We start from the raw sequence: 25,003 nt of genomic DNA, 5'->3' as shown, positions 1-25,003 counted from the left end.
CGTCTGTTTAGCAACAGGCCACTTGGTTTCCGCAACCAGCCTTCGGAACGCGTTGAGATACTGCACCAGGTCGTTGGATCCCTGTCTCAACTCAAGCATTTCACGGTCCGCCGTGTACGAGTCAGCCCTTCTGTCGAAGACCTTCAGGAATTCCTCGCGAAAAGCACCCCAATCACATAAGATGGGGTCGTCCCTGCTCACCAGAGGTACGGCCCATTGTGCCGCGTTTCCAGCCAAATAGGATATAAGGAAAGCCACACGAGCCTGACTCGTGGGGAACGCCCTTGGTTTGCACGATAGATGTAGCGCCACTTGTGTGAGGAATACCTGCACTGTGTTAGGATCCCCACTGTACCTCTCTGGTGTTGCCAAGGGGACGGCTACCGGCATTTCCACTACTACCGCAGGGGTCTGGTTCGTGAGGGAGGTGCTGGGCGTGAGCGGGTCCAATTGGATAGCATCCAGTCTGGCTTTTACATCGGCTGTTTCTTGCCTGGAGGCAGCCAATTCAATTTGCACGGTCGCTAAAGCAGCCAGCACATCATCAAGTGTTGCCATGTCTGTTATCGACCGGGAGACAGTTAGTGTTATTAAGGTCGGATATTTTGTAACGCCCTGAACGTCTCAGGATCGTTTAACAGACACGATAATGAGAACGCAACCACTTGTGAAGGTTTAGTTATTTTAATGAAGGCAAAAATAATACAAGGAATAAACAAAGGTTATAGTCACTGGAATCCTCCAGGCTAAGTACGTTACCAGCCCACAGCACGGATGGTCCTAACCGTCCTCTGCATATACGCCGATCCCGGCGTATGCCAACAGAGGGCAGAAATGAAATGGCCAACAATGCCAATCGGTAGGCTGTGAGGGGCATGAAGAGTGTTGGGGAGAATCGAGGAGTCGGGGAAACACCCAGCCGGGGTCTCTACCTGAAGGGAGCAGCCGCTCAACCTCTTCCTCAGACTGCACCGGGACGCGGAGTCACCTCCTGGTGATGCGTCACCGATACCCCAATCACAAGCAAAGAAGACTGAACCGAGAGCAGCCGCTCGATCGATCCTGTGGACTTCCGAGTCTGTAACGCGGCAAACACCTCCTGGTGTGCGTTACAGCTGGCAGTCCCTGTATCTCTGGTCGGGCTGGGAGTTACGACTCCAACCAGCAAAAGCGCCACTGCGCTTTGACTCAGCCGAGTCAAAAAGCGAAGCTCAATGGTTATCCGGTAGAGCTTCCGGGTCCTTCACAGGTGACGATGGGGCAAGACACGGCCCAGGGAGTAACGACTCGACCTACCTCCGTTCTTGCCTTACTGGAGCACCACTCCGGAACACTGCTCTTCACTAAGCAGGTACGTCGGTTGTAAACACAATATCCGACAGCGTTGTACCTCCCGGTTCCTCCCTTTATAGGGCGTTGTTTTCCTTGAGTTATGTAACAGCTCTCCTGTTTACATAAGGGCGTGTTTTCCTTGAGTTATGTAACAGCTCTCCTGTTTACATAAGGGCGTGTTTTCCTTGAGTTATGTAACAGCTCTCCTGTTTACATAAGGGCGTGTTTTCCTTGAGTTATGTAACAGCTCTCCTGTTTTACATCAGGGCGTGTTTTCCTCCCCTCGCATGACAGGAATTCTTGACATGAGTCCAGTGTCCTCCCACCATGCTGTCCAGCATTGGGCAACCCATGCTGGACCCAAAATGGCACCAAAACCCTCGCTACCTGCTGCATCAGTCATCAACCCTATCTCTGGGCGGGACCAGGGGGGGACTGGGCCACACAACCCTACCGTTGAAGTTGCGCAGGAATGCCTTCCATATTCACATGTCCTGCCTGACCTCACTGCACACTCTGGTGTGATGGTGCTTCTCCCTGAGCCCTGACATAGCCTATGTGATGGTGTGCGAAAAAAAAGTGGCTGCTACTACTAAAAGGTAAGGGTCTGGGCAGTGTTTTCAGACCTGAGCACGGGGGACTGTAGTGTGTGCCATTGGCTGGGATAATTGTAGGGTGGTGGTGTGCCCTCATTAACTGATTGTTAGTACGTTGGGGAACGGCACATTGTGGGTTTTGGGTAACAGGTATTTAAGGTACTGACACGTTTGTGTGGCAGTCCAGTTTTGAGAAGGTGGTACAATTGCCCCTAAGGTGAAGCGGAATGAGCAGCGTTCGCACATGGATACCTTTATGGAGACCATGATGAGAAAAATGAGGGCAGTGGACTCCATGATGAAGAAGGTTGAAGACATGGGCCAAGTTTTAGCGGAATTTAGGGATAAGGTGGATGGACCAGAAGGGGCAGAGGGCAGGCCCAGACGAACTGGGGCAGCCCCTAAGGCACTTTTCCCCCAGTGCCCAAGAGAACTAGACCTAGGAAAGGTGGGAAAGGTGGGGCACCTACACCTCATGAAGGGGCCAGGCATGACAGGGCCACAGCGCCAGCCCCCGAGTGGGTTGTGCCTCAGGCGGTGGATCCTTTACCGGTCCCACATGCTACCGATGGGGGTAGTCAGCCTAATACAGGTCGGGAGAAATCAGCCAAGAGCACATGAGGGGGCTGGGGGGCAGCCAGGTACACCGGGTCACACTCCTCCCACTGACGGGCAGCCAGGAGCGGGGAGACACCCCACAGGCCCCACCTGTCCCTTTGACAGGGGGCCCAGCAGGGATCACACCAGGCTCTGTTTCTCTGTTGGCTGCCCCTGCAATTGGAAACAAAACCAGAGAATTGTAGGTAAGATTGGGGCCCTTCGCTCACCACCCCTGAAAGCTCCGATCACTTGTGTGCAATGCTGCTTGTCGACCAGAGCGCTCCAATGCTCCTCGCATTGCAACGGCACCAAAAGCAAACAAAGCACTTCAAAGTACCCCGGCGTCAAAACCTATAGAGGGGAGAAACAGTAAAAAGGAATTAGAATCGTTGGGGCCTCCGACTGAGACCCTGACCCGTCGTTCACAACTGCAGGCTGGGGAGCGGCAAAAAAAAAGACTGTCTGCTCCGCTCCCCAGCTTTTTATACGCTTGAGGCGGGCAAGCCAGTTCCGACCGTCTTGCTCGACGTTGCCCGAGCGCGTGAACCGGAAGTACTAGTAAGTGCTTCTGGTTCACATGGGCAACAGCCAATCACCAGTGGGCTAGGGTAAGCCGGGGTGCGACATCACTATTGTGCGTGGCGCGCCCAGCCTTCCATGAATGCGGGGAACCGGTCCGACTGCTATACTGGTGGCGTGCCCAAGTCCGTGCCTGCCTTTCAATTCTCTGTAATACAAGTGCATTAAGCCTACTGACTTGCACGACAAAAGATGGGTTGACGCAGTATCCCATCATCCAAACTCTAAATCAATGCTGTCCTGTAGTCTTCATCTTTTTTATCCTGTTTACTTTCCTTAACAAGCTTTAAAAGCGAGAGAGTGCCTTTAGTCAGCTGCTTGTGGAGGCAGTGGTTGGATCTTAATTAGACCAGGCTGCAGAAGAAGTTGCAGAAGTTCTGGAATCCTCATCCTAATTAAATCCAGGATGCACATTGGAACCTGAACGATGATGGAGGTGGTCAGAAGAAGTATTCCTCTTATTATGGTTAGTTCCTAAACCTGTGGTAGTATTCTGTGTCTACCTATTCATCTGTTTCTCCTTCTGGGAGACATGAGCTTTTAGGTTCATGGGTTCACTTGCATATTCAATTGCTTCCACTCCTCTGCTTCACTGAAGATGGCTTTGATTTCTTTCAGCAGTTCCTTCTCATACTCTTCATCGTCTTCTTGGCTTGAAGTTGGTTGCACAGGATATGTTCTGAGGAGATAGGTGTAGTTCTGATTTTGGAAACCTGTCAGAGGAAAAGAGTAATAGTCGACGCAATAGGTATTCTCTAACATACAGACAATTAAGTTGCGGAAGGCATCGTCAATAGAAATATTGTGGTAATCAATAATCGGCTTACAATATTTTTGTTGGACAATATTTAAAACTGGATTTTCAGGTTTTACATTAAATGTTTGAAGTATGCTGGGAGTGATGCTACAAGTCCCTGCAATTGTCCAGGTTTTAGATCGCCAGATGAGTTGGAAAGACAGCTGGAGGTGCTGTTTTAGCATTTATTCCTGATCATGGCCAGCCCACTGACACAAAATTATTTTGACGTGACAGGTGATTTAAGTGTGGCAGAAAAGATGAGTCTTGAGATGCTTGCACTGTGTTCAGACGACCATCTTAAGGAAAAGAAGGTAGAGAAAAGAAGATCCTTGATAGTAAAGGGACTGATCATTTGCACTTTATGTCTCATTGGAAACGTGTATGATGGTAATAGGAAGCCTTCATTAGGCATCTGGGTGCATTTACAGAACTAGTTTCAAGGTGAAATTATAAACACCTGTGGTTGCAAATTAAGGATTTAGTGCTAAGAGGAAATCAATGTAGAGTTCAGGAAAAGCAAGCGTTTTTGGGTGTAGTGATTTCTGAACGGGTACCTTACAAAAAACCTTTCTCACTGAAAGAGGCTTGTCAATCCACTATGAATCAACATTCATAACGTGGGGCAAATCAACAGTGAGGGTCTCGAGTCGTGTAAGATACATAATTCTTTATCTTTGAATGTATATTCCTGCTTCAAACCCAGATCATCTTCATTTATTCAAACAATGTGAGAAATGCCAAATGCTCCTTTGTTTTTAATAACAACATAGTCTAGTGGATAAAATGGCGACCACGCCATGCTTGCTAATGAGTTGATGCGAGGATGTCATGTTGCCAAGAACAACAAAGTTTTCTGTGGGGCATTAGATTAATGGGTAGTTTCTCCTGTATTGGCGGTGAGTGGCATATCACAAAATGGAAGTGTTTGTCTTTGTTGTTATTGCAAACATGCAGTAAAGGCGTTTTTTTCACTTTTTTAGGAACGTAGGATATCGTGGTCGAATTTAGAATTGTGTTGTGAGTAAATCTAGAAAGTGCCACATAATCATTTTTTAATATAGTCGTGGGTGAGGCGGGATTTAAGATAAAGAAGAGAGGTGACGTGGTGATGGTTGTAAGTACATTCTTTTTTAAGTTTAAAAGAAAAATTTTATTGAAACAATTAAAGGTATCCATATTATAGGCAATAACAATAAATACATATCAAGGTAATCCATTGACAAAGAGCAAAAAGAAAATGATAATTTCATGCCATCACATTACAATCGACTTATACTGCATAAAAATAAAAGACAAACTCATGGGTAGAAGATATGCTAGCAATGCATAGAAAATGACTCAAAACAGTGTTAAAAATTTGGAAGTAAATCTGGGAACGTATAAGGGGTTCATGGGGGCTTCAAGACCTCAGGTTGGGACGGCTTTATCTGAGAGGATTTTTTAGCACACATATCGAGGAACAATGTAACAGGGGACCACAGGTCCAGACGTTTCGTTGCCAACTGCACGGGATATACAAAGGAGGTGTCCAGTCTGTGATTATGGCAGATTACATACCACCACGCCTTATAAGAGATTTTAGTAGAGTCCTTCCAATTAACCGTGATCTCCTGAAACGCAGCCGCTAACAACAGATCAACAATTTTAGTATTACCTGGGACATTCTCCCAGCATGGTGAGAGACTTCCCAAGAAAATATGAGGGGTAGAAAAAGGAAATGCAGTGTCAAAAATTAAATTTATTTGGGACCAAACTCGCTCCCAAAAGCTCTGCACAAGTGGGCATAAAAACAGCGCATGAAATATGTCAGCGTTTGGGGACGAACATGACCAGCACGTGTCTGGAGTGGATGCGAATCTTCTGCTCAAAGCACTTGGTGTAAGTAGAATACGATTGTACACAAAAAATAACGTTTGTGTGAGGTTTGCTGCCCTGGAGGATTTACGCAGCTTGAGCCAGATATTATTCCAAAGAGAAAGTGGCCATGAAAGTTGAAAATCGCGCTCCCAAGCTTCCTCCACCTTAGATTTCTGTCTAGGAGCACCTGCTCCTTGCAAGTGTTTATATATGCTAGAAGCCGAGGGTTTAGACTTAAGTAGGGAGGAGAGTTGTGAGGGAGAAGTCTGAGGAGCGGGGACCTGAGGCGAAGCAGATAGGTGATCAAACCTATCCATCACAGCCGACTTGAGCAAAGGATATTTATGCGCGAATGAGGCAGGCAAGTCAAAACGTTGTTTGAGCAGGTGAAAGGACATAAACTTTGAGTCTGAGAAAAGCTGGTGTACCCATGTTAAACCCTTTCGACGCCAGGTTTTCCAAAAGAATGGTTTGCCACGAATAGTCAAGTCTTTATTATGCCAGATTGTTGAATTTAGGAAGTGGTCAATCGAATCTGGAGGAGAAGAAGGAGAGGACAACAGGAGCTTGGAAGTCAGTTTAATTATAGGAGAGGACACCGCCTGCGGTTTACGTGAAAATGAAAGGTATTCAGGGAAGGAGAAAGGAGAGAGGTAAAGACGCTCTATCCTAAGCCATAGAGGGCAATTTTCCGAGGGGTCAAGCAACCAAAGTGAGGCTTGTCGCAGAAGGAAAGCTTTTTGATAAACCTGAAAATCAGGAAAATTAACTCCTCCCTCAGCTTTTGGGCGAATCAACTTAGCTAATGACATACGAGGTCGCTTTGAATTCCACAAGAAGGAAGAGAGGGCGGAATTAATTTTTTTAAGGAATTTTGCCGGAATGGGGACTGGAATGTTGGATATGGTGTATAGTACAATGGGTGCAAGCATCATCTTTATGGTGTCCAGCCGGCCCCACCACGATAAGTACAGTGGATGCCATCTGGCCGTTAAATCAGTGATTTTTTGTAGACATTTGTTTAAACATAGCGCTACTGTGTCAGATATTGAGGGAGTAATATACATGCCTAAATATCTAATATGAGAGGGGCTCCACGTAAAATTTGAGGCGCTGAAATCTGCTTTAAAAGTGTACTTGGTCAGGGGGAGAATCTCACACTTATCGCTATTCAATTTGTAGCCAGAGATGTTAGAATATGCCTGTACATCTGTCAAAAAGGCAGGAACAGAAACACTAGGATTGGACATGAAAAGCAAAATGTCGTCTGCATAGGCAGCTAATTTAAGGTGAATGTTCGCTGATTGAAAGCCGAATAAATTTGGGTTCTGGCGAAGCTTAGAGAGAAAGGGCTCCAGAGATGGATTAAAAAGAAAAGGGGAGAGAGGACACCCCTGACGGACTCCTCTGCCCAAATCAAAATATGAGGATATCAGGCCATTGGCGCAAATAGCCGCACGCGGGTTGGAATAAAGGAGAGAGATCAAGGACACAAACTTGGGACCGAAGCCAAACCAACGAAGAGTATGAAACAAGTACTTCCATTCGACCCTATCAAACGCCTTCTCGGCGTCGAGCGCTATTGCCGCTAGGGGGTGCTTCAAGGACGAGGATTTGGTCAAGACGTCAAAAAGAAGTCTCGTATTGTCCGTGATAAATCTGCCTTTAACAAAGCCCGACTGTTCCGCTTCTAGTAAGTCAGGCAAGTAGGAGTCAAGACGTATGGCTAGGGCTTTTGAGAAGATCTTATAATCTATATTAACCAAAGAAATAGGCCTATAATTTTTGCAGTGTCTATGGTCTTTCCCTTCCTTCGGTATCAAACATATGTGTGCTTCCGAAAAGGTGCCTGAAGAGCACCCCAGTGTGTTAAAGGAGGCTATGAGGGAGTGCAACTTGGGTAATAAGAGCTTAGAAAAGTGTTGGAAGAACTCTACTGTAAAGCCATCAGGCCCCGGCGCCTTATCTTTCTTGAGCAGCTGGAGTGCCGCTGACAATTCTTGGTGCGTTAGATCGGATTCCAGGAGAGTAAGATCCGACTGATGACAGGGAGGAGTCTGAAGTGTTGAAAAAAACTGGGAAAGAGAGTCATCAGAGGGCTGCGATTCCGAGGTATATAGGGATTTATAAAATAGGGAGAATTCGTTCAGAATATCCGAATCTTTAAATTTTAAATCCAGGCATTCATCATAGATAGACTCAATATTGAGTCTGTTCTGTTTAACTTTCAGGTAGTTAGCCAGAATCTTTCCTGCCTTGTTTTTGCCCCCATAAAATTTAGCACTGGACTTTAATAAGTACAAAGAAGCATCCTCCGTAGACTTTTTGTTAAATGCTAATTTGGCGTTAATGAGGGCCGTAAGGGATTGGCTCGAGTGCGAGGTGTAAAAGGAGTGTTCCAGTGTTTTGATGTCCCGTAAAAGGTCAGCAGTAAATTTGCGGGAAAGTTTCCGCCTCTTTGCAACAAAGCCAATTACGAAATCTCTCGCTGAGGCCTTGAAAGCATCCCAGATGGTGGAAAAGGGCATGGACTGGTCAGTATTAAACACAAAAAACTCTTCAAAAAAAGTAGTAAAAGCAGCGATAAATTTCGGGTCCAGAAGGAGGGTATTGTTAAAGCGCCATCTCTTAGGACCTGTGGCTCGAGGGAGAATTTCGAATACAATTGACACAGGGGCATGATCTGATAGCAAGATAGGGCCAATTTCTGCTTGCGTAAGGGTTTGTGAGATAGAATGAGAAACAAAAATGTAGTCAATTCTCGATTGGGTATGATGTGAGGGGGAATAGAAGGTGTACTCCCTGGTGGTTGGATTACAGAGACGCCAGGCGTCAAAAAGTTGGTGTTGGGAGATAACTCGCACAAATGATTTCTGGGGTTTGTTGGGGATATAAGGGACTTTGGAGTTTCTATCTATAAAGGGGTCAAAAACCTGATTACAATCACCAGCAAAAATAAAATTATCTTCCAAACCAAGGGCAATCTGAGCTGCTAAGGTGGACCAAAAGGATGGTTCTCCGCATGTTGGGGCATATACATTGAACAAAGATACAGGAACCCCTTTAAAGGACAATTTGACATTTAACCATCGTCCATTAACATCTGAATTCTGAGACAATAATGTAAACGAGAGAGATTTACGGCAAAGAATCATCACACCATTCCGTTTGCCATCCCCAGGAGAGAAAAAGACCTCCCCCACCCAGCCCCTTTTCAGCTTTAACGATTCATCAGCGGAAAGATGAGTCTCTTGCAAAAAGACAATGTCCGCATTTAATTTGGCCAGATGGGTTAAGATCCTTTGCCGTTTAATGGGAGAATGTAAACCCCTAACGTTCCAAGTAATTAGTTTCAAAGACATGAGCAATCATAAGTAAACCAAAATGCAATTAGAAAGCAGAAAGTCAATGCAGTACAAAATCCGTAGAAAATGGAAAAAATGCATGGCACAAAAGAGATCTTCTGATTAAAGAGAGGGACAGAGGAAAGAGACAGAGCAAGGATTGAGAAGAGAATAAAGATAAGTAAGAGAGAGGGAGTCGGAGCAGTAGGGATACCATAAAGGCAATGAGATACGAATGAAAGAACACAACACCAAAACAAAAACATTACAACAGCGAGGACGCAAAACAAAATGTAAAACATACCTACAAAAGGAGAGAGTGAGTGGGAGGGTGGGTGAAACCACATGGAGCAGACACACGTCCAGGGAGGGTCCGATGGGGAACGGGGAAGACCGTATGAGGAGACATCATAACTGTGAAACAAGAACATGTGACAAGAATTAATCTCAGGAAGCAACTGTGAGGGAAAAAAAAACATGAACTAGGAAAGTACGAGCCTAAAAAAGAAAAAATATTGAAGAACATTACTGTAACAATGCAAAACCATTAATGCAGTGGAAAAAAGCTGGCACTATTATATAAGATAGAATGAAAACAACTTCGCCTAGCGGGCGGAGAGACTGTGGAGCAGGAAGAATGAGAAAAAAGCACAACTATTGAGTAGCAATTAAGCAACATGTGAGGAGGATGTTTCCGCAGAGGTGGTGGCATCCATCCTGTGTGAATCAATAAAGCTCTGCAGGCGCCCAGGATCTTCGTAAGTCGTGGTCCTATTATTGTACGTGACCTTGAAAAGACAAGGGTGAAAGAGGCCAAATCTGGCCCCCATAGAACGAAGATCAGGTCGAAGATTCAGGAAAGCTTTGCGTCTGTCAGCAGTGGCCTTAGAGTAATCCTGCGCAAAAAATAGCGTGGAGCCTGACCATGTGACACGCTGAAGAGCTTTGGCTGCCGCCAACACCTTTAGCAAATCCGTGTACTCTAAGAAATAGATAATGACCCCCCTCGGTCGCTGGGGAGAGGAACCAGCCGAAGGAGCGCGCCCTAGCCTGTGGGCTCGCTGGATGTTGAGCATAGTTCCGTCTGACAAGTGAAGGACTTTAGGGAGGAAAGTCTTAAAGAACGCAATGGGGTCACTCCCTTCAAGTCCCTCCCCCAGGCCAAAAATGCGGCGGTTGTTCCTCCGGTTGCGGTTTTCGAGGTCTTCAACCTGTTTCTGGAGGGTGGCAATTTGCGAGTGCATGACAGGAACCGTTTTAGTAGTGTCGATAAAAGTGGCAACATCATGTTCAACCGCTGTAAGCCTTGTATCGAGTTGCGCCCATTTGTCAGAGAGAGCTTGTAGTGTGGAATTTGTTTCCTCCATAAAGGGTCTGAGAGCCCTTATCTCATGTAGCAAAAGTTCCATGGAGATGTCCGAGGATGCTTTGGGAGGCGAGGGAGGGTCTTTTTTTAGCCTCTTCACGTTCGACTTGGCAGTTGTAGCGGGTGCAGAATCCATCTTCGAATGCTTGTCTTCTTCCTCAGATAACTGCGAATCTTCCAACTTGGAGAGTTGTGAGAATAAAGTAGAGTTTTTGATAAAAGAACGTGGCGGCAGGGACGGACTGGTATGAGCGCCCCGTGTCCTACCCATCAACTAGCAGGGCCAGTAGCAAGGCACGCCACGCAAAAAAGAAAAAGGGAAAAAGAAGAAGCCACCGACTATGGTACACATTAGCTGGTCATGAGGCAGCAAACAGGGTGGAGGCGAGGATCAGAAATCATTTGCCAATACGGTTACCAGAAACCCCAATCCGCCAAAAAAGTGGTCATGAAGAGTAACAGCAGGAAATCTTCGTGGGCTACAGGCAAAAACTGTGCAGATCCAGCCAGCAATGGGACGAATCATTACCTAAGATGGCGGCCACTGCTAGCATCCATGCAGGCTGAGGTAGAAACAGAGACAGCGACAGAAAAAAAAAAAACCAGGAAAAACGGTCATTCGGACATCATGAGTAGAGGAGATATCGATTGCCACTGGAATTCTGTCCTTAGGTCGCCTTGTGGTGAAAGCTCGTGAAAGGGGAAGCCATTCCGCCGAAAAACAAAATGGCGGTCGCGCTGCTGCTGAGACGAGCAGACACTAATTACCTGACAAAGGCAAAGTAATCGTCTCAAATCTGTTCGAAAAACATGGTGCGCGATGCAGGAGCAATTCCTATGCTAACTGCTGCCAGCTGCTTTCCTAGAAATCATCGCGAAATTGCACTTCTCCGCTCCGGGACCGGGAGCCTCACGGAGACGCGTCCATACTCCTTGGGCGTCAAGCCACGCCCCCCCGTAAGTACATTCTTGACATCACTAGACATGAGTTTCTCACGAAGTGATGCACTTTGCACGATTTTGAACATAGAGGTGGTGATGTTATTATTATTACTTGGAGGGAAAACTAAGATTCATGATGCTTGCCGGTATATTACACACATAGAGGAATCATGAGTAAGAATGAGACTAGATGATGAATAGTTACTTATACAGGGAGCTTAACGCCATAACATCGTAAATGTGCAGAAATAGGATTCTATAGAAGGTGGTTTCCCTGCCTAATTGAAAAGCTGGCTTACCAGAATAAGAAACCTTTGAATTTTAACAGACAATGAACTACCCCTGAAGGAGAGCTTTTCAACGCAAAATTAATTGTGGAATTTGATTATAATTTGAACATTATTATGTATGAAAAAGGACAGTTCTTTGGAACAATACAATTCTGATGTAAAAATATTTTCAGAAGTGTATAAAAGGTCTGTTAAAACTTGATTCATCAAAAGTGGAATACGAAAATCCACATACATATATAATATAATATATACTAGAAAATATGTTTAAACAGTAATTATGAAATGTTCGAAGACTTGGTAAAAGAATTTAAATATATATATATATATATGGTGGTCAGTCATCAAGGGGGTCCTCAGATCTTTCGAGGGGAAAGATCCACAGAGACGATCTGTTGGTTAGATTTGAGTTCTATGTGTCAGAGCACTAGGTTGGTGCACTCAGATTTGTATATATGGAACTGGAAATAAATAAATAGCGACAGCTGCAACTAGAAATTTTACCAACAAGAGTGAGAGCTCGTGACACTCACAAGGTAGGGTCGCAGTAAAGTCTTTTGGGGCCAACGAAAACATGGCAGGCCAGCCGAGAAGTTCCTGGTCTGGTGGAGCCCCCGCAAGTACTACCTAACAAAGTATTACACCATTATTGTGGTGAACGGCTATGCAGCTTATAGCTGCCTGACCAATGGTAGGCAGTTCCTGTCGTACTTAGATGTCCCGACTGCTCAGGTGGGGAATATTCATAAAAGTGCTTTTGATGACCCAGCAGGAGCACTTTCATTATAAATGGAATGCCAGATGAGCCATCATCTTATGTCAGCCTGCTTGACCCTTTTTTTGTATTGAGTAGACAAGCCCCCTTAGTGGGGTTTCATTACGCAAATAAGGTCTATAGCGTTGATGAGCTGGGAGTTCTCTCACTGTGTGTGGGATCCATTGATACATTTTCTGCCCAGAATTCCCAGGGCTATCACATGGGTCCTGAGCAGGAAAAATGAATGGCAAAAGACCTGCCCTTTATATGGATTGCCAGGTAATCATGAAGCTGTGGCATGCATTTGTTAGATGGAAGAGGTGTGGCGCAGCCGCCAGAGTGTCTGACTCCAGAACGCGGAGCTCACGGTTCAATCCCCGGCGCCAGCAGCAGCTCAGCATCATGTGACTCTGGGCAATAGCTCACTTAATCTCCTCTTTGACCCCCAGCACCTGGATACCCTTAGAGGTGATAAGTCGTGCTTTACAAATCTGGAATGTTATGGGCAGCTGGCTATAACGTTCTGATGGTGGAACCAGCTGAGTTTCTGATGTCGGAAATTGTAGAGTTTCAGTCTAGTGTTTTGGAAAAATGATCAAGATGCAACTGTGACGTAGAAATAAAGTTATGGTGCGGAGCATCTAAGAGAAAATATTTGGGGGCTGGACCTCGTTGCTGAAAGTCACTTATGCATAAATAAACCTGAATTGGAACATATATGTCTGGAGAGCTTCGCAGTAGTGCAGCAAAGATGCCTCTGATCCTGGTGCAAGGAAAATGGAAACCTCGGACTGCTGTATGAGTAGAAAAATATAGCAATTGCCAGGGTTTCAAGGGGCCCATCAGGGCTGTGTATCCCGGTGCCAATGCACATGCTGCACCAATGGTATCTACACCCTTGGGTCTTTGGTAATTGTCACTGACATAAATCTAGTCCTTAACTCACCTGTAAATGAGACAGGGGAACTGCAGAAAAACCAAGATCCGGCTTTACCAACATCCAGTTCAGGTTATTTGTCTTTTTAACAGATGGGATTTCAAGAAGGAACGTGTCAGAGTGCCAGAGTTGGGGCTGTCCAGCAAAGGCTGTTAGTTTTAAAACATATTTACTGTTTTACCACAGGTATTTGATCAACAGATGTATTCCAATAAATGTATGTATCCAATGCAATATACATGTTTTATGCTGCACATCCATCATACTATATTATGCAGCCATAAGGACTTCAAAAAATGTTACATTTTGGTGAATAGTCAACTGACAATGCAACTGATGTATTAGAACATACTAATGATAATTAGGATAGAAAACCTTCTTTTAACTTTCTTTCAGCATAGCAGCCACACCATATCTATGTTGTTGTTTTTTTCCAGATGGTAAAGGTCTATAGCAATGTGCCAGGGTTTAAAGACATTGAAATACTATCTGTAAGGTAAGATGATTTAAAATATTTGATAATTTATCGTGTCAGCGTCATGAAATTCTAACACGCCCACTCAGCAGGAATAGACATATGGTCTGGCCTGGTGAGAAGGCTTAGACATTTTGGGATTTTATTTTCTGTTTTTAGAGATGGCAATGATAAATATGAATTATGGAGAATTAATTATTAGTAGGAGGCAACAGTCTGAGCTGCTGGTAAATGGCGCAACAATGGGTGCAAAAGGTTTCTCTGCAGGGTGGGAGAGGAAGGATGAGGGTGGGGAGGGGTAGGCAAGGGAAGAGGTTGAAGTGAACTAGCAGAAAGAAACATGTATTACAGGGGGCGTCCGGCATGGACAGGGGGTGGCGCTGAGTGGTGGAGGGTGTAAAAAAAGAAAGGAAAAAAGCACTCACTATTTCTCCTCCATCTCTCCTCCACGTCAGCTGTAACAGGAAGCACTCAGGCTCGTACAGTGTTGTGATTGTTCTGAGCCCCTTGCTCTGTGCTCAGACGGGGACTGGAAGCCTGGGCATTTTCTCCACCCAGGCTGTAATGCAGCCTGCTTGGAGAACATGCAAAGCCCCAAGATGGCCAGCCACGCCTTCATGCACACTTTACAGAGTGACCACCACTCCCCCCTACTCCTTGAGTAAAGCAGCCCGCCCCCCCTGCAGCAAGAACAAATAAAATTATAACACTGAGGTATCATTTAATTTTACATTTCTTAACACTGCTGCAAAGCAGTGGGGTAACGCTCCTTCGCCTTAGCTAAGGAACCGCCCCTGATGCATTGACCGAAAAGGAGTTCAGGCGTAGCCAGCGGACAAAGCCTAGCTGCTGTTGCAGCAGAAGCCTACTGCAATTCCATCAGTTCTTTTTTATTGCCAGTAATATCAGGTCCAGTGTTCCTGTACCTGGGAAAAATTGATGCAAAAACCCTGAGCCATTCATGATCTAGCAGAGCTTAACTCCATACTGCACTTTGCCCAGTTCACCAGACTGGTAGTGAGAGCCATAGTGTGACTGGGAGGAGCACAGTGTCATACACAGCTCACATTGTGAACTAGAAAATAGAACAACACAGAAGAAACTGTGTGACTCAAAAAAGATGTTTAGACAGAACACAAAGTGTGACACAGAAAACATGTTAATCGTCATATGCAGTGTGACATATAAACAAAAGATGTGATACAGAAAATATAGTATGACGAAGGACAAGCTGTTACACAAACAGTGACTAGTCGAACAAGCTATGAAGTGACATGAAGTAGAGTTAAGTAGAGTGAAGTAGAATGAAGTAAAGTGCTGGTATCAGAATAGCCTTTTCCACAGTTACATTTTAGATGATTTCTGGAAAATCATGGCTGAAAACCTAAGACTTACAATGATGTTACTTCCATTCAACACACAGCCTGAAGTGATAGTATGGTGCAGGCACCCATGACACAAGGATTATGCAGCACCATCTGTTTATGTTTTCCTAATATCCATGGGAAAAGACCTAAACCTTTAGTGAGTCCATACCATGGCTCCACCTAGTAAGCAGAACCAAGCCATGTTGCCAACCTTGTAAAGTCCAGACTACACCATCTTATGATACAGCACGACAAATACTATTGTGATGTCAAGTTGGAGAATGCTACCAGAAACTGATCCAGCGGAAGCGGTGTAAAATGTATACTCATTTACAATATCTCTAATATATCATGAATAGACTCTTTATTACATCTAAGAGTTTGGGCCCATAGAAACCTCAATGACTACTTGCATACATCTGGTCCTCCGATAGATCTTTGGGAGAGCTCTTAGGGACTCAGATAATAAGAGACGGATGTTATTTCTCATGAGGACCTATAATGAAGGAAAAGCCTGCCCAACAATAATAGTCACAATAAGCATTATGTCGAATAACTCATCAATAAAGACAAATTCGATACTTATCAAGTCACTTTTATCTAAATATGTCAAAATATGAATGGTCTATACACCAAATACATTAGTAATGTCAATTTTGTAATATTTCAATGTTACAGGCAAAATCACAATAAAGAAATACAGTTCATGGCAAATACATCATAATCAATGACAAGTGTGAGAGGAGAGAGAGAGAGAGAGAGAGAGACAAAAGGAAATAAATCATGCAATATCAATATGCAATTCAGATTTTATGCGAACCTAAGATCAAAGGACTACTGCACGGCGCACAATAGTCAGAGGTAGCTAATCATTCAGCTGAAAAGGTATAGCTTGAGCAACATCACCAGCCGATGAAGGACAAGGTAATCAGGATAATTATCATTTAACCCCTTCGATGCGCATGACGGAGCGGTTCCGTCATGCGCATCGGTTGCGCTGTGCGGATGACGGAACCGCTCCGTCATGGCCCCGCCCGCGCTCGAACCCTTCAGCACTGCGCGGTAATCTGCGCCGCGCTGAAGGGGTTAAAGAAAATCAGGTTCGTACTGACAGCATGTCAAACCCAGAATTTGCATGGATTATAGCCAGCCAGACTAGCAGACAGAATACAGCACCAAAGGGCTCTCTTCTCAAAGAAACAGCTACTGCCAAATTATTTTTCCACGGAAATAATTATATCCCAAGATGTTCACAATCCCAACCCTAATTGTTTCATTTTCACAGTTCTGCACTATTCCATTGGTTAAGTTCATGAGGTGATCATTCTCCAAGCTGTGTCATCCGGAACTATAACAAGACAGTCCATTGTTTATTTAGAAAGATGTCATCTCTCCAAGGAAGCAGGAAATAAAATTGAAACTTCTTTATGTCCTCACGCTCGCTTTCACATCAGCTTACAACATAGTCAACACTATTATTCATAGAAAGAAATACTCTTAACAGTAGAGAGGAAATTCTAGTGATGTATTATGCACAGTTAAAACAAATAAAATACGCATTTTTGGAAATAACAGTGGATGAAATACATTTTTTTGAGGCCTAGTTTAGCGAAAGGAAAAAAAAATATTTGTAGCAGGGGTTGAGGCCTTCATAGGAAAAGCATAAATTGCCGTTTTCCCGAAGAGTAAAGCACACACATTACTGTTTAAGAAATGAGAAGAAAATTACATCAGAGAACGATAATGAAGGATTCATTATTCTGATTAAACTCTCAAGTGTAACCCAATTTCAAAATGCGCGTTATTACTTAATCGATTACTTTCTTGTTATAAATAAGAAAACATAATCATGAAACATTTTACTCTAGGTATTTTCATTATCATTATTTGCTAAATTCCACTTATAAGTTTTGCTTTAGCACCCTTTTTTTTTTTCCCCATATCACATAATACATATACGATATCAGCAAGTGTGTGTACATAAATCCACGGGCAGCATTAGGCATAAAAAACAGAACTAAACAAACAATACTTCAAATCCCGGCATCTAAGCTAAAATAATACTCAGCTTAACATTAACCCAGTTTGAATCATATTTAGGGGTAGTTTACAACATTGGAGCACCTTAAAACTCATTTATCCATGCAGTTAATAATCCCCAGATCTTCCTTCCTTTTCGTTTAGCCTGAATACCCTTACGTTTATATAGAGCCATTTCAAAGTGATATACGTGCAGGAAGCGCCCTTTCCATTGCTGGAATGTCGGAGGAAGTCTATCCAGCCATGCAGAAGATATACACAATCTATACACAGTCATAGCTATAAAAATCAATTCCAGCCCAGGTCCTAAGTAGGTTTTGTCTACTCCCAATAGCATAAGCTACGGGGACGGAGTAATGCTGCTTTTTAATATCTCCCCTAAAAAGCCCACGATTTCTAGCTCTATTTGATTTAGACTGGGGCAGGAGTAGAATATATGAACCTGGTCTGCCCCTGGAGCATGACATCTGGGGCAATTTGTCCCAGCCGTGCCGCCCCATGTTGCAATCTTTGCTAGGGGTTATATATAAATCATACACCGTTTTATAGTGTTCCGATTGCAGATTCGAGGCATACATCACTGTGCCCCCTAGCTCCAGTGATTCCAAAAACCCTGAATCGACCATGTCAAGTTTCTCCTTCCATTTCCCATCCTGTTTCTCGAGGTCGTCAGGGACCAATTCCAATAAGCAGCAATATATCTGAGAGATGGAAGGGATAGCTTCTTTTACCATTACCTCCAATACCGGTATTTGATCAAAGCCAGTGGTCCCCCCTACTTTAAAAAAAAAAAAATCCCTGATCTGTAAATATTAAAAAAAATCTTGTGATAAGATATTGAATTTACTGCAGACCAGTTCAAAAGGAGCAAACAAACTCTCTACCAAAAAATCTCCCAGTCTGCTAACCCCGTTACAACCCCATCTTGTAAACAACTGTCTTGAAAAATACAAGGCAGTTGCTCATTTTGAATCAGAGGGGTATATCGACTATACCTGCCCACCCCAGCTTTTTTCCTAACCAATACCTAATTCCTGTAAGCTGCATACAGGGTCTTAAAGCGGGTTCGTTTGAAATAGCTTTGCTCAAAGAATATCATTAGACAACCCTGAGCAGATTTACCAAGCAATAGCTCATAGATGGAGGGTGACCTGATGCTGGAATCCTGTGCCGTTGTGCGACAGCGAAACAATATCTGATAACACTGCAAGACTGCAGAGAGATAGTACAGCCTGAAGTTTGGTAATGCCCAGCCGCCCCTACTTCTAGGTAAACACATAAAAGTATTCGCTCTTCTGGTCTTCCCGTATGCCCAAATAAAGCTAGCTATTATCCGATCAAATTTCTTCAACCATATATCATTAATTTCTAATGGGAGACATCTAAACACGTATAATATTTTTGGAAGAAAGATCATTTTGATTAAATTGCATCTTCCCATTATCGGCAGTCTCATATTATCCCATCTTTTAAAATCAAGCTTGGCTTTGTCCAGAATAGGGGAATTTTTTTTATCAACTATTGTTTCTATCTTTGAAGTAATACGAATACCAAGATACGTAGCATCATTTGTAATCCTAATATCAGATGCTAGCGTGTGCCTGTTGATTAAAATTTGAGTTTTAGTTTTATTCAAAAGGAATCCTGACCCCTTTCCAAATACTTCAGCCAGTTCCTCCACAGCCCTTATAGCCCTATCTGGATCACTTGTAATTATGGCGATGTTGTCGGCATAGGCGAGGGTCTTGGTGTCCCACCCCTGTAATGTAACGGGCACAACCTCTTGTGAGACTTCTAACATTCTAATAAAAGGGTCAATAAATAGCGCGAAGAGTAGAGGAGACATAGGGCAACCCTGTCTTTTACCCCTCTCTATTACAAAGGATTCAGTTTGTTGTCCCATTATACTCAGATAGGCAGTAGGTCTTTTATGTATTGCCTGGATTGCGTTGATAAAGTTTATCCCCAATCCAAGACCCTCCATCACTTTCCAGAGTAAGGCCCATGACACACGGTCGAAGGCCTTTTCGGCATCCAAAAAACAGACCCCCATTGGTTTAGACAAAACTTCAGTTGCGTCGAATATGGTTATAACCCTTTGGATATGGTCTGTAGTTCCCCGTCCCGGGATAAACCCATGCTGTTTATCCGATACAAGTTGATGTATGACCCCAGCCAGTCGGGTAGCAAAGATCTTTGAGTACAGCTTTCCATCACTGTTTAGCAGTGTAATGGGTCTATAGGAGCCAAGAGCAGTGGGATCTTTACCTTTCTTTAAGAATATAATTATATTGGCAACATCCCATGATCTGGGTGGTGAGATCCCCTTTCTGACTCCATTTACGAGGTTCAAGAACTCCTGCTGAACTTCTGCAAAGAATATTTTATAGAACTCTAATGGTATAGAGTCTAACCCTGAAGCCTTACCTGAGGGCAGGGCAAACAAGGCCGATTGCAGCTCTTCTAATGAAATTTCTCCCCCTATCATCAACCTGTGCTCATCTGTGAGTGTAGCAGAGCCCAGCGGGCCAGCTGAGTGGTTATCTGGTGATGCAGAGCCGGATATAAGCGGTTCTTTATACAGGTTAGCGTAAAACTCCATGAAGGCCTCCCTAGTTTCCCCAGGTTCCGTGACTATATTTCCGCTCATGTTCTTAACTTTACTAATATTAGAATCCATGCTCTGCTGTTTGGCCCTAACTTCCAGATACCTCCCAATGCGCTCATTATATTCATAGCGATCCTATTCGCTAGCAAGGAGTTTCCCAGCTGTTTTCTCTGCATGATGTTCGTTTAGGCGGGCCTTAATGATGGCTATCTCGTTTAAAACAGTAGCCGAATCTCTTCCATTTTGGACAGTGCCAATTAATCTAGTTTCCAAGGTACTTAAAGTACGATATAGTTCTCCCCAGCGATCACAGGCCTTCTTCTGTTTAGCGATGCTAAAGCTCAAGGTTTCACCCCTTATGCATGCTTTGAAGGAGTCCCAGACGAACCCTTCCGCAGCGCTTCCCTTATTTATAGAAAAAAAGAGCACAATCCAGGACCGCATATGCTCAACAAAATCAGGATCCAAGAGCAGCCCCCTTTCAAACAACCACTGTCTAGGTACTCGCGTCAGACCAGCAATTATTAGTTCAAACACAATCGGATTATGGTCGGACACTACTCTAGGATATAAATCCACCCGTGCACCTCTGACCAATACGGCTGTAACCAGAAAGTAGTCCAACCTGGCAAAGCTGTCATGCGGAGCTGAATAGTAGGTATATCCTGGGTCTGGTGCCCTTAGGGCATGCCATACATCTACCAGACCAAGCTCTTTACGCAAATGCCCAAGTGCCCAAAATTATTGTGCCTTTCGTCCAACATAGTTTCCTTCTATATTACAGAACCCCCCTCTTGACCCATTTAGATTGAGGTCCCCACAAACAACAAATGGACCAGGCCACGTTAGTAGTTCAACAGCCAAATAATTAAAAACACTTGGATCATCCAACACTGGGGCATATATAACACATAGTGTAAAAGAGCCACTACCGGCCTTGCATTCCTGTATCACCCATCTGCCCAGCTTATCAACTGCACTGCGGCCTGGAATAGTTGAGGTGCCTTTCACTAAAATAGCCACCCCCCTGGTCCTGGTTTCTTGTGTTGTATGACAAATAACCTTTAAACCTAGAGTATTCAGCAAGGCCCTATCTTCTCTGGCAACATGAGTTTCTTGAAGGCAATACACGTCTGCTTTTAAATAACCAAATTCTTCATGTACCCTCCTTCTTTTAGCCTTACCATTCAGGCCGCAGATGTTAATAGATGCTATACGCAACCTAGCCATATCTCAAGGGGATAATTTCAACCATGCGAGAAAACCTCCAATTAGAGCCTGAAGTCTTACTCCAGTGTGATACCACTAGGGCCACCCCTACTTCTAAAATACCTGCTGCCGATTCTCTTTCCCTTCTAATTTGATATGCATCAGGACGTTTACTTCCCAAGGCCATAAAATGCTGCACCAATAATACTGTTACCACTACCTGCTGTATATTGCATAGCGTGCCATTGCTCAGTCTACCATTACCCCTACCATTACCCCAACCCCAACCCTCCCTCCAGCCTGCCACCAGCCCCCCCTCCCCCCCACCTCCCCCCCTCTACTGAAATCAGTCAGACCAACTGGTCTGTGTGATGGAAACCGTCTACCAACACCAAGGTGCTCCCCCCCTCTTAACATGTGTTGTCCCCTTTGCTCCTAAAAAAAAGCCACAATTCACACAAAGACAAAGATCATTGACCGAACATTTGCCATAAGCAGGAAAAAGAGGATTGTCTAAATGACCAACAAATTTAAGTTTTTTTCCCGCCCCCATATCCTTGTCCTGGTCTTCAAGTATTGTTATCGCTCTTTGAGACCTGACCCAGATATTCATTAGCCTGGATCTCTGACGTAAAAAATTTTACTGAGCCACGCACTATTGTTTTCAGTCTGGCAGGAGCCAGTAGATGTGCTTCATGGCCTGCATCTTGGAACGGCTTAATAGCCTGTCGCAGTCGCAACCTACGTTCAACTGTCATGTGGCAGAAGTCCGGGCGCGTGAAGAATGATATACCTTGATATGTCCGTCGAGTGTCTGGGTGGGCTTTTTCAAATATTGCTTGTCGCAGCAGGAAATTCCCCAAAAAAACTAAGATGGCTCGTGGCTGCTTTGAATTCCTGTCCGCTGAAGATGTTTTTTTGCTAAACATTGGAAATCTATGGACTCTTTGTATTTCCGAGACCCAGTTCCATCCGGCCAATTCAGGGAACGATGTTTTCAAAAGCTCCAACATATATGCTTGTATGTCCTCGCCCTCTGCGCCTTCCTCTATACCAAGGAAATGAAGGTTGTTTCTACGTTGACGGTTTTCCATATCTTCCAGCTTCCATTGTACATCGCTTAGTTGGTGTTCATGCATCTTGGTTTGCTCTTTCACTTCCGTAACTGCATCTTCAAGAGCCGCCGTTCTATCCTCAATGTGGGTCAAGCGTTCCCCAATCTCCGAGCATGCCTTCCCAACTTTTCATACAGCCCCTTCTAGTTTTTTTGTCGCCTGTCTGGCTTTTTTACTATCCGCCCGTGTCTCAGCTTGGTGTTCTTTAATAGAATCTAATATTAAACTAAGCTCGGGGCTAATAGGGGTGGCGTTAGTAGATTGTGGGGTAGTTATCTTTGAGTCATCAGCGGTAGGATCCCCAGGCGAAGTCCCAGCCATCCTTATGTGGGAGTAATCCCATTTTAAGCCGCTACCAGGAACTTTCTTTGTTCTTTGTTTTCGAGGCTCAATGCTGCCCTTGCGCATTTTCTGTTGTTTCTGGCGCTTAAATGCTGTTTCAGGTGCCTTCAGAGTGCTAGATTTCGATGTGACTGAGAGATTCCCACTAGACTCACTGTTGTATGAGTCAGAATCTGAGTCATCAGTCAGAGAGAAGAATTTATCAACCCCCTCCAAGGTGGTGTCGGAGGATGCGGCTGCTGTAGCGCCGTGCAGCCCAGCGGAGCGGTCCTTATCCTCTTCGCCTTTATCCACGCCACCCCCTGCCCCTGCAGGTTTGGTTACTTGTTCAGGTGGCAAAGGGTCACTAGTACTATAGGGCTCCCAGCCCTCTGACCCATCCTCACCATTCTCTCCCATCACATCTGCCTGTGGCGTGGCATCTAGCGCTGCCGGTGTAGCCTGCCTAATAGTTTATTTACGCGGAAATGGCAGGGATGGTAAAGACGGCCAGATCTCGGTATGTTTGCTGGTGAAAAATTCTGTAATTGAGGTCTGCGGTACGTATTGTAAGTCAATGTCCAGAGCCCCTGTTCCTTCTTCAACACCTGCACCAGCACCAATCTTGCTTGATTTAGGGGCTTGATTCCTCCTTTTACTAGTGTTAATACTGCCCTATTGTTTTTCCCCACTTGGGCTGTTGCTGCCGCTGCCGTCTTGCCTGGCCCAGGCTGCTCAAAAGTCCCATCCGGTTTGACAGCAGGAGCTCGAGTTGAAGATCTATTCAGAGCTATGCTGAGCGCTTCACCTTTATCTTTCAGGGTCTTTACAGGTTTTGGTGGCATTCTCGAGCAGGCAGCCACCCAGGCAGTACGGTAAACTAATCCAAGGGCCAGTCGTGGAAGCTTCCTGGCAAGTCCCGCCCACCAGTCCAGAGCACTGAGACACCGGCGAGCAGCAGGCTCACAAAGCGAGCGCCAGACCCCGCTCTTCGTCCCTCTCCACACCGATGATCCCGTGAGCATCACAATGAGGCGAGTTAAACGATCGACAGGATCCGCGAGGGACTCCAAGCGGCCGATTCCCACAGCAGGAGCAAGGTAAGATTTTGAAAGCTCCGGGGAAGAGCACCGGCGTGAGTGTCTAGGCGGCCGCCATCTTGCTTTCACGTCCATCAACTTTCTCTCTCATGTCATTTAAGTTCCATAAATCTCATATTTTCCATGCTTTCTGCACGTTTATTCACTGCAGTTTCTGTTTACTAAACGTGTTGTGTCTTTCGTGCACATTTTTTACATTGTACTTTCGAAAGTTTCACATGTTAATATATTTTTAACACTGTTAATTATGTTTATTAATACACTTATGAGCAGACTTGTAATAATCATGCTCCAGCACTGCCTTGCAGTGAGTATTGGCCATTCTGTTTTTTGGCCCCAGCCTCATGCTAATCTAGTGTATGTGTGAAGGTCAAGGGCTGTCATTGATGTGAGTGAAGTCCTGAACTTTGCATGCCCTCACTTGTTTGACAGCGGACTACCACACCTGTCATAGGTTTAGCGTGTAGACCGGTGGAAGCATACCATGCTTTTTTAATTAGTCATTGTAACCAGGCCTTTTTATCTCTGTCACAAGAGTGGAGGCCTACTGGTCCGCTCACTTAAAGTTTTGTTGCTAAACACTATCCCAGGTCCTTGTACTAAAATCACACTGCATGTTATGCATCTGTGCATGTGTTCAACCCATGTGGTGAAAACACTGTATGCACAAGTGAACCAGATTAAGGGAAGCCTGTAGAATCCATTTTAGAAGCCTTTTGTCTACTCATGTTGACAAGATGTAAGTGAGGTTATTTTCAAAGGCAGTGAAAGTCAATTGCTGACATTCCTGAAATTTGAGGGAGGAGAGGAAGACATGAAGTGGGGAAAGAGGAGACAGAGCTCCCTTTAGAAATATGATTAGGTCCTTTTGTTGCGAATGGCAGACTGCTGATTAGTTTTCCTGAGCCCTGTCATTTGGGAGATGGTGTGAAGTGAGGGATGGGACTACTGTTACTGTTGTTCAGAGCTATGCTATGATATGTGTATTTGTATGGCACACATATCAGCTGGGGGTATCCTGGTGCATAAACAGGAGCCTGCAGACATGGCTGGGACCTATTGATAATAACAGGTTTTCAGGTTCTTGCTATGAGAAAGTAGATTATTAGCTGGGTTCAATGGTAGCCCTCCAGTATCGCTATTGTCAGGTACACTAAAGGTGTCAGTAATTTAAACCTGAACTCAAACCCTTGTCATAATGTACATTAGGGCCCGCGCTGAGTCTCCATGTTTTGGTTCACGTTTTAACTTGACATCTTTTTCTAATGATGACTTTTACATGTTTTACACTTACACAATAATGTACTGAGAAGCTCCTGTATATGTAGTTCATTTCTTAGTAAGTCTTATTATCATGGCGTTCCTACAC

The 25,003-nt window shown here is 44.5% G+C and overlaps 1 protein-coding gene across 1 annotated transcript in view; it reads left to right on the top strand.

Moving 5' to 3' along the window:
- LOC146780110 (mucin-3A-like) overlaps positions 1-25,003 on the top strand; it is a 132,550-nt gene that overhangs the window by 10,597 nt on the left and 96,950 nt on the right. Inside the window, exon 3 of the mRNA XM_085637119.1 lies at positions 13,837-13,895. Coding sequence (XP_085493245.1) covers positions 13,837-13,895 — 59 coding nt within the window. The remainder of the gene's footprint in view (positions 1-13,836; positions 13,896-25,003) is intronic.

Source organism: Triturus cristatus, chromosome 12, assembly GCF_964204655.1.
Source record: "Triturus cristatus chromosome 12, aTriCri1.1, whole genome shotgun sequence".
Lineage (NCBI taxonomy): Eukaryota > Metazoa > Chordata > Amphibia > Caudata > Salamandridae > Triturus > Triturus cristatus.
This window is presented reverse-complemented; position numbering and strand designations above follow the sequence as displayed.